Source organism: Podarcis muralis, chromosome 11, assembly GCF_964188315.1.
Source record: "Podarcis muralis chromosome 11, rPodMur119.hap1.1, whole genome shotgun sequence".
NCBI classification, from domain to species: Eukaryota; Metazoa; Chordata; class Lepidosauria; order Squamata; family Lacertidae; genus Podarcis; species Podarcis muralis.
Window position 1 is genome coordinate 66876945 of NC_135665.1, and position 17005 is coordinate 66893949.

The window sequence follows — 17005 nt, forward strand, 5'->3', positions numbered from 1 at the left end:
GCTGCCCTGGACACAGAATTGACCTGCACCTCCATGGACAGTTGTGAGTCCAAAATGACCCCCAGGCTGCACACCTGGTACTTCAAGGACACAGTTATACCATTCAGGACCAGGGAGTCCCCTGCCCCTCAGAAACAGTCTTCTGTCTTGCTGGGATTCAACTTCATTCCGTTAGGCGCCATCCATCCTCCAACCGCCTCCAGACACTCACACAGACTTTCACTGGTTCTGATTTAAATGAGAGATAGATTAACCTGCCTCAGTGAGCAACCTGGCCACTTACTTCTGCCCCACCTGACAGTTGGTCATCCAACATGTGCTTAAAAACCTCCAAGAAAGGAGAGTCCACAATCTCCTGAGGGAGTCTGTTCCACTGTTGAACAGCTATTACCATCAGAAAGTTTTTCCTGATGTTTAGTTGGAACCTCCTTTCTTGTACCTTGAATCCATTGGTGAGTTATACCCTCCAGAACAGCAGAAAACAAACTCATTCCAACTCATTCCCCGTGACAGCCCTTCAGATATTTGAAGATGGCTGTTGTGTCTCCTCTTTTCAAGGCTAAACATACCCAACTCTTTAAGCTGCTCCTTATAATGCTTGGTTTCTAGACACTTTATCATCTTGGTTGCCCTCCTCTGCACACCTTCCAGTTTGTCAATATCCTTCTTAAAATGTGCTGCTCAGAACTGGACACAGGACTCCAGTACTGTTACTCATTTATGAACAAGTAAAAAAGCACACACCCAGTTTCCATGCGCTCTGTCACTTGTCACAGTCCTCCGTGTGCCAGTAGCAATTTACTCATGCTGGTCACATGACCAGGAAAGCTGTCTATGGACAAACGCCAGCTCCCTCAGCCTGAAAAGCGAGATGAGCACTGCACCCCATAGTTGCCTTTGACTGGACTTAACTGTCCAGTGGTCTATTATCTTTACCTTTTACCTTTGGGGACTCCACTGTTTGCTTCTCTCCATTTGGAGTACTGTCCATTTACTCCTACTCACTGGCAGAGGAATAGGGGGGCAGGGGGAGTGCACCGACACCAGCACCATCAGGGAGGGAGGTACCATCGCAGCAGCCCCCCGGACATGTGCTGCGCACCCCCACACACACCGCGCCTGGTGTCACGGCCCCACAGGCAGCACCTTGTCCCCAGGACGCACACTCTGCCCCCAGTGCCGGGGCATGCAGCTTCACCACTGTTCCCACTCTCTTCTTTCTGCAACTTAACGAATTCCTGATCTACAAGGGGACCTCCTTGCCTCTTAGTCCATGGCTGCTAAGCTTACCGTACTCACAAGTCTTTGGCTTGTTGAAAGTTTTTTTTAAGTTTTTAAGTTTTTTTAAAGTCCAAGTGCACCATGTCAGCCAGGTCACTTTTATCTTTATGCTTGTTGACACTCCCAAATAACCCAAATAGATTAATGGAACAGGACTTTCCCTTGCAGAAGCCATGCTGGCTTTGCTTCAGTAGGGCTTGTTCTTCTATGTGCTTAGTTATTTTATCCTTAACAATACTTTCTACCAATTTTCTCAAGTTATACATTAAGCTGAGCAGCCTGTAGTTTCCAGGATCACCCCTGAAGTCCATCACCACCCCACTCCTTTCAGCAGCATTTCAAGGCCTAGAAGAGAGGCTCAGAAAGCCCTGGGGACAAAGATAACCACTTTAGCAAAGAAAATACCGTATTTTTCGCTCTATAAGACACACCAGACCATAAGACGCACCTAGTTTTTGGAGGAGGAAAGCAAGAAAAAAATATTCTGAATCCCAGAAGCCAGAATAGCAGCGATCCCTCTTGCTGTTCTGGCTTCTGGGATAGCTGCACAACCTGCATTCGCTCCATAAGACGCACACACATTTCCCCTTACTTTTTAGGAGGGAAAAAGTGAGTCTTATAGAGCAAAAAATTTGGTAGATTATAAGCACAGAAAATAGGGAGCTAAGCAAGCAATGATGCAGTTACTGGGACATTGAGCTTGTTTGGCAATGCAAGAGGTGGTTGCCTGCAGTTCCAGGACATGCTGCAGACAGAAGAGTGACCAGAGTGGTTCTTGGTCAGAAGGAACCACATCAGAAAGCAAAGGTCCTATCCTGGCTGGGAAGGGGAACAGAGCCCCCTCCTCATATTCCATGGCTTACTCAGGAGTCTTTGGTGAGGTACCCAGGAGCACATGTGATTGGCATAACCCATCCATCCACATGCTTGCCATTTTCACACAAACTGCAGAAGCATGGGTGTAGTGGGGTGGGGGTGGGTGAGAGCAGAGCCCTGGGCGCATGATTTTTACAGGATGGAAGCCAGACCCGCCCCCCCCCAAGGATCACTCCCCTGCCCTGCCTGCTGCCGGGGGTCTCTGAGCCCTGGAGCCTGGCTTGCCCTTGCCACCACATCCCCAGCCACCCTGTATGAGTGGCTAGGACCCCCGCTTGGCTCCAGGGCCCAGGGCTGAGCTGGTGCATGGGCTCCGTCAACCCTCCACACCTGTTTGCACATGCCTAGCAGCATGGGCAGCGAGGGCTGGCCTGGTGGCTTCTGTTGGCCTGGCGGCTTCTGTTGGCCTGGCGCTCCCTGGGTGCCAAATAAGGATGCAACACCCAGAAGGGTCACACTTTTTAGGAAACTACCATTCCACTGATCCCAGTGGTAAAAGATGCTTTTGAGCAAGGGAATTTAGTATTTTCTGAAATGGTTCAAATAAAATGACACAAAATGTCAAAGCCTGTCACATTGAAAATATTTTCATTAGGCTAATAGGCTATCTTGCAAAAATTACTTAATTTTGTTCATCCTCAGCATTGCCATGCAGTTAAAAGCCTCTGAGGTCGGTTGATGGTTAAGAAAAGCTACTGATCAAAGGAGAAAACAGAGGAGGAGGAGACCCAACACTTGCTGCTGCCTCTGACCCCACAGGGACAAACAGCAAAATGATCCTGAATGCCTGAAGTGACTTTAATGATTTCTTGTACACCACTTAAAGGTTTTGTTACAATTAAACAGCATATACATTTTGTATAATAGATAAAAATAAATCAAAGGTTACTACATATTTTATTGGATCCATGTGTCTGTATTATGCAATGCTTGTTTGCCACTTGTCCCCCCCCCCCTTAATGACATTTCGTTATCTGTTCAGTACCTGTACCTGCCATAGGTATATCTGGGTGAGGGGCAATAAACGGTGACTGAATCCTGACAAGGCAGAGGTGTTGTGGACTGGCGGCTCTCAGGCCCTGGAACTGGGTGCAAAGCGTGTCCTGGAAAGGGCTGCGCTCCCTTTGAAAGAGCAGGTGGGGAGCCTGGGGCTTCTCTTTGACCCACATTTATCATTGGAGGCCTGGGTGGCATCAGTAACACATGGCTCTGCCAGCTGCAACCATCCCTGGGCAGAGAGAAATTGGAACGCTAAATAAATAAATCTGCACTGCCAATATATTTATTTTTAATCATGGTTTCTTTTCCTTCAGAAAACGGATGCAACCTTGATCCTATGAAGAGGGAAGGGCTGGTCAATAAGGCAGGACAAAGATCAGTACAAAGCAAAGGTGAGATGGGCTGGAAACCAGGAAGGAGGGCAGAAAAGACCTGCTTCTGCTCCTTGGGAAGGAATGCCCATCAAATTTGTGGGGGCCCAGCCCCCTCAAACATTTTATTGTGGGGGCCAAAGCCCTCACAGCCCATAGGAGTTGGCTCCTATGAGATGAACAAATATAGGATGGGGGACACCAGCCTTCCTAGTAGTGAGAAGGATCAAGAAGTCTAGACCACAAGCTGAAGAAGAGTCAGCAGTGTGATGCAGCAGCAAATAAAGTTAATGCTGTTCTAGGCTGCATCAACAGAAGTATAGTATTCCATTCAAGAGAAGTCATGGTACCTGTGATGGCCTCAGAGGCTGAACCGGAGGAACCCCAGCCTGCACAGGAGTCCCCGCCTCCAGGGCCGGCTGAACTGGGGCAGGGCCTTGGATCTGAAGCACCTGCACCTGTGCTGGATCCTCAGGAGCAGGCACCAGGTGAATCCACTCTGGCTCCGGAGGTGGTTGAGGACACAGTGCCTACAGGTGCGCCTCTCCCAGCCCTGTCAGGGGAAGGTGAGTCTCCCCCTGGGTCCAGTAACCCTCCAGCCTCTCCTGAGCTGCAGAGACTCAGGGCAGAGAGGCGGAGGGAACTGGTTTCTCCCAGGAGGAGTGCTCGCCTTAAGGCCAGGAGAGGCGGGTCTCCGGGGGGCGGGGACCGCCCCTGGCCTCAGAAAAGATAAAGGTGAGTCAGCCCGGTCTCAGGTTGCGGGAGCAACGTCGTTGAAGAGCTGTTTCGGCCAGCACCCTGTCCTGTTCCTCGAGAGTTCCTGTCCTTGCCCGGCTCCTCGCTGTGGACCCCACTTCGCCTGTGGAGGACTGTCTGCCGACCCTCGACTCGCCCCACGGTAACCTCCCCCTGGGACCATTCTGCTTTGCTCAGACTGCATTCTGAGTCCTGTGTAATGTTCTGGGAGCCACAATTTAAGGAGGATATTGACAAGCTGGAACATGTACAGAGGAGGGCAACCAAGATGATCAAGGGTCTGAAAACCAAGCCTTATGTTCTTTCTCCTTTGGGGGACGTGCCCAAGGATTAAGGCTTTCTGGGAGACGATATATAATGAATTGAAAAAGGTATTTAAATATTAAATATACCTTCTTGAAGAAACCAGAGGCCTTTCTCCTGGGCATAGTTGACCAATCGGTGTTAAAGAAGGATAGAACTTTCTTTATGTACGCTACAACAGCAGCAAGAATACTTATTGCAAAGTATTGGAAGACACAAGATATACCCACTCTGGAAGAATGGCAGATGAAGGTGATGGATTACATGGAGTTGGCGGAAATGACTGGCAGGATCCGAGACCAGGAAGAAGAGTCAGCGGAAGAAGACTGGAAGAAATTTAAAGACTATCTACAGAGATATTGTAAAATTAATGAATGTTAGAATGATGTTGGATTGAAATTAAGTGGTTTCTAGCTGTAATGGTATAAAATAATATGAAAAAATGGTTTTTTATAAGTAAAAATTCAAGGTTATAATGATTTAAGATTAAAGATCAGGGTAAAATAAAGAGGGAAAGAAACTGCTGAACTAATAAATAGAACTGGAATACAAAAAAGGGAGGTATGAGGAGGTCCAGGAAACAAGTAAATGAAAAATAAATGATGAAAAGATTGACTGTTTTAACTGTTTTTATTTGTATTTTTTTATAAGATATTTATTAAAGTTTTCCATTTTATACAAACAAAAAGAAAAACGTAAAAAGAAAAAATATTAAAAACGCATACATTTCACAACTTATTTTTTTTATTTGTATTTTTTCTTTTTTCTTTTTCTATTTTGTAATATTGTAAAAACCCTAATAAAAAATTTATATATAAAAAAAGAAACCACCAAGCCTTATGAGGAGTGGTTGAGGGAGCTGGGTATGTTTAGCCTGGAGAAGAGGAGACTGAGGAGATATGATAGACATCTCCAAATATCTCAAGGGCAGTCACAGGGAAGATGCAGCAAGCTTTCTTTCTTCTGCTCTGCAGTGTAGGACTTGATCAGCTAGAGCCTGATGAAACACCAGGATGAACTTTTTGACAGAAAGAGCTATCTCAGTCAACCTAGCAGTTGGAAAGCATACCAGGTGCTGCTGCGGCCGTCACGGTGTCCCGTTGGCCAGAAGCGGTTTAGTCCTGCTGGCCACATGACCCGGAAAGCTGCCTGTGGACAAACGCCATGGTCGCAACTCCAGTCGCCTTTGCCTGGCCTTAACTGTCCAGGGGTCCTTTACCTTTACCTTTTACCTATTAGACAGTGGACCAGTCTCCCTCAGGAGGTGATGGACTCTCCTTCACGGGAGGTTTTTAAGCAGAGATGGCCATCTGAAAGAAATTCTTCGGCTGAGATTCCTGCATTGCAGGCTGTTAGACTCGGGTCCCATCAAACTCTACAGTGCTATGATTCTATGAATACATTTATGATTAAAAAAGAAAGAAAGAAGAACAATTGCCGGGCAATCCTATGGGGGGCGGAGAAGGGGAGGCATCTACTGTGTACCAAGAGCCCTTCGGGCGACCCCCGAGTCCGCCCCCCGAGTCCAGCCCCGCCCGCCTGCCCGAGGAGGCGCCCGGAAGGGGCCGGGCCAGCTGGCCGTTTGAACGCTTGGCGGGCGCCGCTGGACGGAGCAAGGTAGGGGAGCGGCGGCGCCGCAGGCAGGGGGCTTCCTCGGACCCCCTTGGCTCCGCTGAGGGACCCCCCGCCCCGCCCGGCTCTCCCGCTGCCTCGGGGGCTTCCCACCCGCAAGCCACCCGCCCGCCACGCGCGGGGACTCTTCTGCCTTACACGGAGCCGCCATGCGGACTCCGCTTATAGTCGGACTTGCTTCCGAGTAGACCTGAGTCGGCTGGACTCTCGGGGAGCCTCTGCTCTCGGGGTCCCCGGAAGGAGCGAAGCGGCCCCATTTCCGAAGGGCTGCGGGGGACCCCGGGGAAGCCTGCCCAGCCCGGGCAAGAGCGGGGCTCGCTGGCGTTTGCCCCCCACCTTCCTCCAAGGAGCTCCAGGTCCTGTCCTCGCCCTGCCCCCCCCACCTCCCCATTTTATCAGCGAGGTTCGTGGCTGACTTTGGAGCAAGGCCCTCCCGGTTCCACGTTGCCGCTTTCGGGGCTGCTTTGTGCCTTCCGACCGGGTGGGGGAAGCTGCTGCCCGGGCCTCGTGCAAGGCTGGTGCGCTTCCTCTGAACTCAAGGCAGGGACCCTCACACGCCTGCATTTCTCCCCAGCCCATGTTCTTTCCCCTCTTATTCTGTATTATGCCATGTTCATTGGTAGCGCTTTGAAGAATAATGGACTGTGATTCCATTCGCTGTGTGCTTGCGTCTGACCTGTGTGCCAAAGGGCTGCACACTGGCTTGTGTTGATTCTGGATAGTGCCTGGTGAAGAACCAAAGATCAGGTACTTGCCTAAGAGTCCTGCTGAACTAAGCTAAAGGCCCCTCTTGTTCTCATAGGGGCTGCCAGGGGCCTCATGAGAAGCCTGCAAGCAAGGCAGCAACTGTGCCTCTGACCATGGAGGGGCAACACAGTCATCAAGGATAGTATCCACAGAAAGTCCAGCTCTCCTCCAGGAATTTGTCTAATCCTCTTTTGAATCTATTAAAGTTGCTGTCCATCACGGCCTCCTGTGAGAGCCAGTTCCATAGTGTAACTATGTGCCATGTGATGAAGTTCTTTTTGTGTGTCCTGAGGCTTCCAGCAGCCTGCTTCAATGGATGGCCCCAAATTGTAATACGGGAGCTTTGTCCCTGACTCCTACTCTCGACCTTGTGCAGGCTTAAGGTCAGGGAAGGAGGAAGAGCTGGGGAGCAAGCTGGAAGGCTGGAGGTGGTAGAGCTCTGACAATGCCAGGTGCTGAGAATTGCAGGTGAGGGGAGTACTGCTGTTGTGCTCATGTCCTGCTTGTGGGTTTTGCAGGTTCTTCTTATGTTCTCCATCCCTTGCATTATCTTTTAACTTCTATCATGCCCCGCCCACTTTTACTTACCTTTTCTCTAAACTAGAAAGTCCCTAATGTTGCAGCATTTCCTCTTAGGAGAGAGTTCATACACAGACATCGTTCTCATATCTGAAGCTTTATTCCCAGTCCTTTTCCTAATGATCCTTAGTATGGGCTGGCTGGAGCAACTTTCTTTTCAAGGCTTCTCTTTTTCTCCCCAAGAGAAACACACAATGACCAGCACCCTTGGGAGCAGCTGCCACCCGGTGGAAGAGCAGAGAGCCCGGTGGGAGAGGAAGCGCTGTCGGACGGCTAAGGAACTGGTGGAAACAGAGCAGCAGTACCTGGAGCAGCTGGGCTTGGTAGCCACGGTGAGAAGCTGGGCTGCAGGGCCCTGGACCTTTCTCTGAGCTCAGATACTGTGCAGGACTAAGGGTGCCATTCTGCTCCCAGCTCTTTCTTGAAGGAGCAAGCTGACCCGGCTTCCTGGCTCGCTTTTTTCAGTGGTGTGCTGCTTTTTCTTTGTTGCTGTTAGCAGCCAAATGGTGCAGGGAGAGAGCAGAAAGGAGAAGGCAGATTCTCACCACCCTCAAGCCCTGAGCACTGCAGCCTTCTCTTGGCGCTGGCAGGGCTCCTAAGAACATAAGCAGAGCACTGCAGCTGCAGCTGGATCAGGCCCAAGTGGGCCCACCTAGTCCAGCCCCTTCTCATAGTGACCAACCAAATGGGAAATCCGTTAGCAGGATCAGGGTGCAACAGCCATGCTCTCCCAACTTCGGAGTCCCAGCAACTGATATTGTTTAGAGACAAACTGCCCACGACAGTGGAGGTGGAATGTAGCCACTGCAGTTAGTCACCATCAATGGGGCTGGGTGATATATATTATCCAAAACCAGTTTAATGTCCATATCATGATAATGGTTTCATAATTTTTGACTTGGCGATATATTGTGAACCATAATGCAAAAATCACAATGTGGGGAAAACTGTGAAGGCAGCCAATGCCTCTACATAGTTCCATCCTTATTTCAGACATTGTGATATAGCAGTATGAAGAAGGGTTTCCTTTTTTCTAGCTTTGAGTCTTCCAACACTCCGCTTCATTGGTTGGCCATACAATAATGTATTGAAATGGTTTTGTGGGCCTTTGTTTCTAGCAGTTGGCTCTTCAAATTCTCTTTCTTTCGTATCCCCCCCCCCCTTTGCATCCCTGATTGTCTGCTTGCATTTCTTTGGCCCAAGTTGACTTTCCTTTTTGTTGTCCTTGTTTGGACAGGCCTTCCATTTTCTGAAGGAGGCCTTTCTGCCCTCTACTGTGTTCTAACTGAACTGCTATTGCTGTGGCTTTGAACGACCCACAAGCATTCTGGGTAAATCTGGCCACCATCATTTTCTTGTTCAACTTCCTTCTTACCAGACTCCTCGCTTTTGAATTCCAATGTAAAGGTGCCATACTTTCTTGACAATTGCCCACTTAACGTTGGGCAGCACTCTGCCTGATGTCACTGGTTGGTTCAACAGCACATGTCACACCAAGCTATGGGCCCCACTTTAAGATGTAGTTCAGCATGGTCACCCCTCTGGTCAGTCACATCACCAACTGCTGTAGGATGCCGTCATTTACAGTATGTAGCAATGTTCCCCCTTGATTGTGACCTGAACATGCATATATCCAGTCAAGGGTTAGGTTAGTTAGAAAAGTCTTTGTATCTGGGGAGGAGTAACTGCTTTGCATGTCTCTTGTTAGTACTTTGTGGCCATCCTGAAGGCCAAAGGGACCTTGAAGCCAGCGGATCAGGAGGCTATCTTCGGGTGCCTGGAGTCCATCTGCTCTGCCAGCCGGTAAGGGACCCTCCGCGGGAGCCTTTGTCGATGGGTGGGGTAGCATGGGTCTGTTGGGTGGTGGCAGTGGGCTCTGAGAGTTCCTCTAACTTCCTGCTCTGTATCCTGTCTGGTTCTGTAGCCCACATTTTCCAAACCTCAGTACACTGAGACACCTCCTGACTGTTTAATATGGGTGGGGGTAAATGGGAGCTGGGTTTAGGGGTTAGCTTTATGATGGAGGCGATTGCACCCTCTTAAATTTTCAGATTACATTTCAATCAGACTAAACAGACACTTGGAAGTCCTCTTTGCAAGAACCACAATGCTGCCTCTCAACCTGATATGTGTGGACTAGAGTAGGCTCTCAAATGACAGACATGGATCTGTAAAGGAAATTGGGGGAGTCAGCTGTCTCCTCAGATATTTGGGACAACCGCTGCCCCTGGCCGGATTTTGGCCTTTGGGACAACATCTTAGCTAGGCCTGTGCGATGTACCAATACATAGTTCAAATCCGGTTTGAAGCTCACATTGCAATATTTGACCCAGCAGTTCGCTCTGAACAGCCTTCAAAATTCCAGGGGGCAATATAATTGTGAAAAATTTGAGAAGTCAGCCTCAGCACCTCCCCTTAACTGCAGTGTTGGTACTTTAAGAAACAGCACTGCCTTCTTTCTTTCTTTCTTTCTTTCTTTCCTTCCTTCCTTCCTTCCTTCCTTCCTTCCTTCCTTCCTTCCTTCCTTCCTTCCTTCTCCTGGTCACTTCTTCTGCTCCCTCCCATCCTACCCAGCCCAGGCGCCTCGATTGTGCACATTGTTGGGAAGGACAACCTGGTGCTCTAAGAAAGAGCATGGAGATCATGCAGCAAAAAGCTTCCCTCCCGCCACAGCCCAGCCACCCCTCCTTATTTCAGACATCATGAGATACCAGTATATCAGATGGTTAGCTGCTGATATAGCCTGATGTTGAAAACCAGATATCGCCCAGCCCTAATTTTAGCACTGTGCAAAACTCACATGTGAACAATGTGCTGAAAATATTCCATATGAACCTACCCAGATCCTGAGATCATCCACTGAGTGTACCTCCTTGTGCGCCTCCTCCATGAGAGGTCCAGAGGGTGGCAACACAAAAACGGGTCTTTTCTGCAGTGGCTCCCCATTTGTGGAATGCTCTCCCCAGGGAGGTTCGGCTGGCACCTTCATTATACACCTTTAGGCGCCATATCTGGTTTTAAAATTTTAAAATATGATGCTGTTAAGGTGCTACATTCAATATGCCAGCAAATTTGGAAAACTCAGCAGTGGCCAGAGGATTGGAGAAGATCAGTCTACATCCCAATCCCAAAGAAGGGAAGTGCCAAAGAATGCTCCAACTACCGCACAATTGCACTCATTTCACAAGCTAGCAAGGTTATGCTTAAAATTCTACAAGGCAGGCTTAAGCAGTATGTGGACCGAGAACTCCCAGAAGTGCAAGCTGGATTTAGAAGAGGCAGAGGAACCAGAGACCAAATTGCAAACATGCGCTGGATTTTGGAGAAAGCTAGAGAGTTCCAGAAAGACATCTACTTCTGCTTCATTGACTATGCAAAAGCCTTTGACTGTGTCGACCACAGCAAACTATGGCAAGTTCTTAAAGAAATGGGAGTGCCTGATCACCTCATCTGTCTCCTGAGAAATCTCTATGTGGGACAAGAAGCTACAGTTAGAACTGGATATGGAACAACTGGTTGGTTCAAAATTAGGAAAGGAGTATGGCAAGGCTGTATATTGTCTCCCTGCTTATTTAACTTATATGCAGAATTCATCATGCGAAAGGCTGGGCTGGATGAATCCCAAGCCGGAATTAAGATCGCCGGAAGAAAAATCAACAACCTCAGATATGCAGATGACACAACCTTGATGGCAGAAAGTGAGGAGGAATTAAAGAACCGTTTAATGAGGGTGAAAGAGGAGAGCGCAAAATAAGGTCTGAAGCACAACATCAAAAAAACGAAGATCATGGCCACTGGTCCCATCACCTCCTGGCAAATAGAAGGGGAAGAAATGGAGGCAGTGAGAGATTTTACTTTCTTGGGCTCCATGATCACTGCAGATGGTGACAGCAGTCACGAAATTAAAAGATGCCTGCTCTTTGGGAGAAAGGCGATGGCAAACCTAGACAGCGTCTTAAAAAGCAGAGACATCACCTTACCAACTAAGGTCCATATAGTTAAAGCCATGGTTTTCCTAGTAGTGATGTATGGAAGTGAGAGCTGGACCATCAAGAAGGCTGATCGCCAAAGAATTGATGCTTTTGAATTATGGTGCTGGAGGAGACTCTTGAGATTCCCATGGACTGCCTGAGTGCTCACTGGAAGGACAGATCCTGAAGCTGAGGCTCCAATACTTTCGCCACCTCATGAGAAGAGAAGATTCCCTGGAAAAGACCCTGATGTTGAGAAAGATGGAGGGCACAAGGAGAAGGGGAAGACAGAGGATGAGATGGTTGGATAGTGTTCTCGAAGCTACAAACATGAGTCTGACCAAACTGCGGGAGGCAGTGGAAGACAGGAGTCCCTGGCATGCTCTGGTCCAGGGGGTCACGAAGAGTTGGGCACAACTAAACGACTAAACAACAACAAAAGGGTGCCAGGTGAAAAACGTCCCTCTTCAGCCAGGCCTTTGACTGATTGACACCTGATGCTCTTTTAAATGTGGAAACAGGGATTGTTGGTTTGGTTTTGCTCATATTTTTATTATGTATTTGTGTTTTTATGTTGTGAATTGCCCTGACACCTACAGCTGAATAGTATTCCTTCGGGCAGGAGGAAGCTTTGTCCTGTGTTGAGATATCAAACCCGACCCCCCCTTGGGGCAGAACAGAGCCCACCTCTGAATCCCTGTGAGCTCCCCTCCGAGGCAGGATATCTCCTTCAAGGCAGGATATGCCACTAACCACAAGTGTCGTGGGTAGTCCCGCACCCACCTCTCATATAGCCCCTTATGGAAGCTGGGGAGGGGGGAGCAAGGGGGAGCGCCAGTGTGAGGCAATACGGGTAAAGTGGCATTGCCCCCCACAAACTTCCCGCTTTGCACCCAGGACTCTGCTTTTCCATCTGGAGGGAGGCCGCTTGGGGCTTGGCCTGGAGGGTTTCTGCCACCAGCTGGTTCTCTACGTCTGCTATGCTGAAAACCTGGGAAAGGCCCAGAGCACCTTGGAGGTACCTGTTTCCTCTTTCTGTCCCTGTCACACCCTTTGAGCAGGAATCTTGCAGGGAGCTGCTCTGGGCACACAGCCCCCCCCCCCGGCCTGGAGCCTTTTCCTGCCCTTTGCTGATCAAGCCGTGTCCGTGATGTTTTAGCTGTGATTCCTGCCTTGCAGGGGGCGGGGCTAGATGCCTCTCGGAGCCCCTCCCATCTCTACAATTCTGTGCTGACCTGGGGTGGGGAGTGGGTGGCAGGTCAGCTAGTGACTCCTGCTTCTCCTCTCTTGCCCTTCCAGAGGCAGGTGCGGAAGAACAAACCCTTTTCCCGCTTCAAGAAGCTCCAGGAGTCCCGGCCAGAGTTTGGGGGCCTTTGCCTGGAACAGCTGCTCCCGCTGCCCCTCCAGAGGCTCTCTCGGTAGGTGGAGGCTGTGCTCATCGCATCTGGGAGGGGCTGCTCAGCTGGCCCCACTGGGGCTCCACAGCCTGGCTGCACCCCCTCAGCCCCAAGGAGGAGGCTGCTGGAGGGCTGAGCCGGAAGGCGTGCCCCTGCCCCTCCTTCCCCACCCCACCTGACAGTGCACCCTCTCTTTGGCAGGTACAGGCACTTGCTGAAGGATTTGGTAGGAAATACCCACCCAGAAAGCTCTGACTTTAAGCAGCTGACAGGTAGGATATTAACTTTTCTGTGAGCAGCCTGGGGGACTTGCTGGAGGACGGGGGGAGGGGAATCAAGTAAAGAATATTAACTCCCTTGAGCCACAGAGGCTCCAAACTACTTCCCCTGGGTGTGGGTGGGTGCCTTGTCTCAGGTGATGTTGTGGTCCTTGCAGGCGTTCTGAAGTCTGTCTCTGAGGCATATCACCGAGTCCAGGAAATATCTCGTTGCCGTGACAATGCCAACCAGATGCGCCGGGTTCAGAAGCTGCTTAAGGGACAGAAGACCCGGATTCTGGCTCCAGGTGGGTCCTCTGCTTTGGTAACAGGAGACAAAGCGGCAGCGCAGGCAGCAAAGAAGCCACCCTTCAGCTGGGTAAACCACCCATCTTTGCTCCTCAAACGTGGCCCTGCAGGACGCTTTGGGTTCATGCTTGTGTTGCTCTGGGATGCAGCTGACGGGCAGCTCCTGGGGCTGGACATTTCTGGCAACTGGAGCAGAGATCATTTGCTAGAGCCAGAGTGGTCTCTGGCGATTCCACCCCAAAGACTCCCACCTCCCATTTCTCGTCCTTGCTCAGCCCCCATTTCTTCTGCCTGGACCCCATCATTCCACCTCCTCCTCCTGCACTGATTCAGGCAATTCTCCCAATGCTTTGCTGCTTAGTTTAAAAGGATAGAATAGAATAGAATCATAGAGTTGGAATAGACCACAAGGGCCATCGAGTCCAACCCCCTGCGAAGCAGGAAACACCATCAGAGCACTCCTGACATATGGTTGTCAAGCCTCTGCTTAAAGACCTCCAAAGACGTAGACTCCACCACACTCCTTGGCAGCAAATTCCACTGTCGAAGAGCTCTTACTGTCAGGAAGTTTAGGTGGAATCTTCTTTCTTGTAGGTTGGATCCATTGCTCCGTGATAATTCAGTGGGGAGAGCAGTGGCCTCACCTGAAATGGAATGGCCTTTGAGCTAGGCAAGAGCAACAGCATCAAGGATGCTGCTCAGCTCCTCACAAGACAAGCAGCCATGGAGCAGCCCTTAGCAACAGAGTCCCACCATCAGCACAAGGAGGGGGGCAGTGCATTGGGCATAAAGCGCAGGTTGCATTGGGTGGTCCACAGGGCGTCATGGGGGGCGCTGAAGGGCAGCATTGGAGCTGCAGGGTGGCACAGGAGTTGGTTCCTGGTACTGGCGCTGCAAGGCAACACAGCCAATGTCCGGTTGCTATACCGCTGAGGACAGAGGAGCTCCCCGTGGATTTGCAGGTTTGGGATGCTCCTCAATCCAGCATTGCTTGGGAAGCTTCAGGCAGCTGTGACTCCTGCATTTCAGGGGCTGGACTAGATGACCCTCTGGTCGCCTTCCAACGCCACAGTCCTAGGATTCCATGTTAGGGATGCTGGCAAATCCTACTCTATGGGTGACTCACATGCCAGCCTCAGAAGGCAAGATTCTTTTGGGCGTTTATTAGTTGTGACTTACAAACCTTCGCTTTGGTTCTCTTATCATGAAAGGGCTTTCCAGGCTGGCAGTGAGGCATCTGCGGCCACATCCTGCGTGCACAGGGCTGCTCTGCCCCCTTGTTGCTCCCACCTCCAGGCTTTATCCACCCCAGTGCATAGGGGTGGGTGGGCTTGCCCCTTTCCCTTGTCCTTCCTCTCCCTGTTCTCTGTGGCTAAGGACCTCCTGGTCAGTTTTGTCACAGATGAAAAGCTGGAGGGAAACCCAAGAGACAGGGAAAGATACTCAGGCGAAGGGTCACCAGGTCCCTGCAAGGGCCAGTCGGGAGTGAGAAGCCCTTATGCCGCCCTGGAAGGGCTGGTGTGCAAGTCAACCTGTGCTCTGGCTATTGTTGGTTTTGCCTTTGTGTCCCACCTTTTCTCCAAGGAATACAAGGCGACATACGTGGTTCTCCCTGTCCCCCTTTTATCCTCGCAACCACCCTGTGAAGTAGGGGAGCCTGGTAATCTCAGCAGATTCCTCCGGTGTGACAGTAGCAAACCTCCTCCATGCTGGGGAGAAAGAGGGCAGAGTCTCATCAAGACAGCCATGCACTGATGGCTGAAAAGGTCATGAGAGCAGCTTACAGGCCCAACAGGGTCCCGGCCTGTCAGGGAGCCTTTTGTCTGATGGGAGCTTTTGTCTCAGTGGGTCTGGGGAGGTTGCCTGACTCCAGCAGTCCCAACACCCCAATTGGCCTCTGTGGCCCCACATTTTGTCACAGGGCGCTGGTTTCTCCGGGAAGGCTGGCTATCGGTGGTGCCCCCCAAGGGGGAGGAGCTGCAGCGCCGGATGTTCTTCCTCTTCTCCGACATCTTGCTGGTGACCAAGCCCTGCCACCCGCTCCACCCCTGGAACGCACACAAGTTTGCCTGCCAGGCCGTCCTCCCTCTCAGGCAAGGCACGGTGCAGAAAGTCTTCGGTCACACGCAGAGCCAAGGGGGGCTGCTCAGTGTAAGTTCTTCCCAAACCCAGCAAATTCTGCCTTGGTGTAGGAAGTCCTTGTCCCGACCACCTCACTTGGGGGGTCCACACTTGGCCTGCTGGGTAAATCCTGTGGCAGCAGCATCAGGGCAGGTGCAAGGGGCAGAGAGGCAACAAGCTGGCTGAAGCAAGTCTGCTGTAACAACAACGGGGAGCTGCTGGGGTGTGTTTGCGTGCGCACACAGGAACAAACACCCAAAGGTCCAAGAAATGGGTGGGGATGGGGGGCTGCTGCTCTGCCACAAAGGGACAGGCAGTGCTTTTCTGGGCTTCTGGCAGGCCTCCAAGCACCCCCCGTCATGGGCTGCCTTGAGATGGAAGTCCTGGACCACCTTTACCTGGGCCATTTCTGTGGCCCAACCTCCTGCCTTAGCCCAAGAGCTTGCCATCTCCCAGCAATGCTTCCCTTCTTCCAGGTCTCCTTCCCCCACAGGACGTTGCTGCTGATGTCGTGTAATCAGGAGGACTTTCATGAATGGCACCAGACCCTGTTGACTGCTGTCAGGTAGGCTACACCCCGCCCCTCTGCTGACTGTGGAGACGTTGCTCGGCTTGTGTTTTTTGAGATCCAGAACTCACCTCCTTCCCTTTCCACTTACAGGCAGCTGCAGATGGACTCCCCTCTTGCTGAATAGAGGACCTGCACAGGGCCCCTTCCTGCTGGGGCCAGACAAGCCAGGACCAGGCCAGTGGGTGCCAACGGCTGTGCGGATTACATAGAAACCACTGGTTACCAAAGCCACCATTGCCCTTCTTTGGAAGCCGCGGCCCAAGGCCCAACCTGACCTAGCACTGGCCCATCCTTGCTTTTGCTTCCCCTTGACTCTACCTGGAGACCTGCAAGATGTCCAGAATTGGCCTGTTCATTGGAGCTGCTACCTGCAAGGCCACTCTGCCTATTCAGGCTGCAGAGGCACCTGAGCCTTAAGCATAGTCAGGTGGAGGAGCAAAATGTCCATCTGGCTTGAGCTGCATCAGCAGTCTCACTCCAAGATGGCTGGGAACAAAAGGTGCAAGTTTCCCTTGGCTTGAACAAGCTTTGAACTTTTAAAATCTGCATTTTACCTTCATGACTGTATAAAACATGACAATCCTTTTAGAATTCTTAACACTAGACTGCTTCTGGGGCCAAAAAACCCCGTGGGTCCGTTTGGCAAGATGAAGATGGTGAAGGCATGATGCCTCGGAGTGGTGTATCCTGTGCAGCTGCTGCTCCCTGTTTATTCTCTACTACTAAGAAACAAAATCCCTTGAAGAATCTGATGTACACTGTGGTCTCCGCAAAGTGATTAAAGTCTGTGATGTCAGCAAGCACTGTGATGTCTTAAGCCAGGGGTGAGGAACCT

General features: G+C 50.7%; 1 protein-coding gene across 5 annotated transcripts; it reads left to right on the forward strand.

Annotated features, from left to right (window-relative positions):
• The first annotated feature begins 6097 nt into the window (after positions 1 to 6097).
• ARHGEF39 (Rho guanine nucleotide exchange factor 39) lies at positions 6098 to 16311 on the forward strand. Of its 5 annotated transcripts, none has more exons than XM_028748527.2 (10): positions 6098 to 6203; positions 7728 to 7876; positions 9253 to 9347; positions 12413 to 12533; positions 12815 to 12933; positions 13114 to 13184; positions 13349 to 13477; positions 15400 to 15629; positions 16076 to 16164; positions 16261 to 16311. In XM_028748527.2, the coding sequence occupies exons 2-10, from the start codon at positions 7739 to 7741 to the stop codon at positions 16292 to 16294; spliced, it is 1026 nt and encodes a 341-aa protein (XP_028604360.2). In that variant the 5' UTR covers positions 6098 to 6203; positions 7728 to 7738; the 3' UTR covers positions 16295 to 16311. The 5 variants fall into 5 exon arrangements, with proteins under 5 accessions (XP_028604360.2, XP_077792735.1, XP_077792734.1 ...); XM_077936609.1 differs by having other exon boundaries at positions 16093 to 16164; XM_077936608.1 differs by lacking the exon at positions 6098 to 6203 and adding an exon at positions 6211 to 6621.
• Positions 16312 to 17005: the final 694 nt, after the last annotated feature.

Excerpts from the sequence above, each read along its gene's own strand:
- ARHGEF39 (XM_028748527.2), top strand. The coding sequence starts at position 7,739 with ATGACCAGCACCCTTGGGAGCAGCTGCCACCCGGTGGAAGAGCAGAGA. Across the intron at positions 13,185-13,348 it reads TGACTTTAAGCAGCTGACAG|GCGTTCTGAAGTCTGTCTCT; the intron begins GTAGGATATTAA and ends TGGTCCTTGCAG. Across the intron at positions 15,630-16,075 it reads GCCAAGGGGGGCTGCTCAGT|GTCTCCTTCCCCCACAGGAC; the intron begins GTAAGTTCTTCC and ends CCCTTCTTCCAG.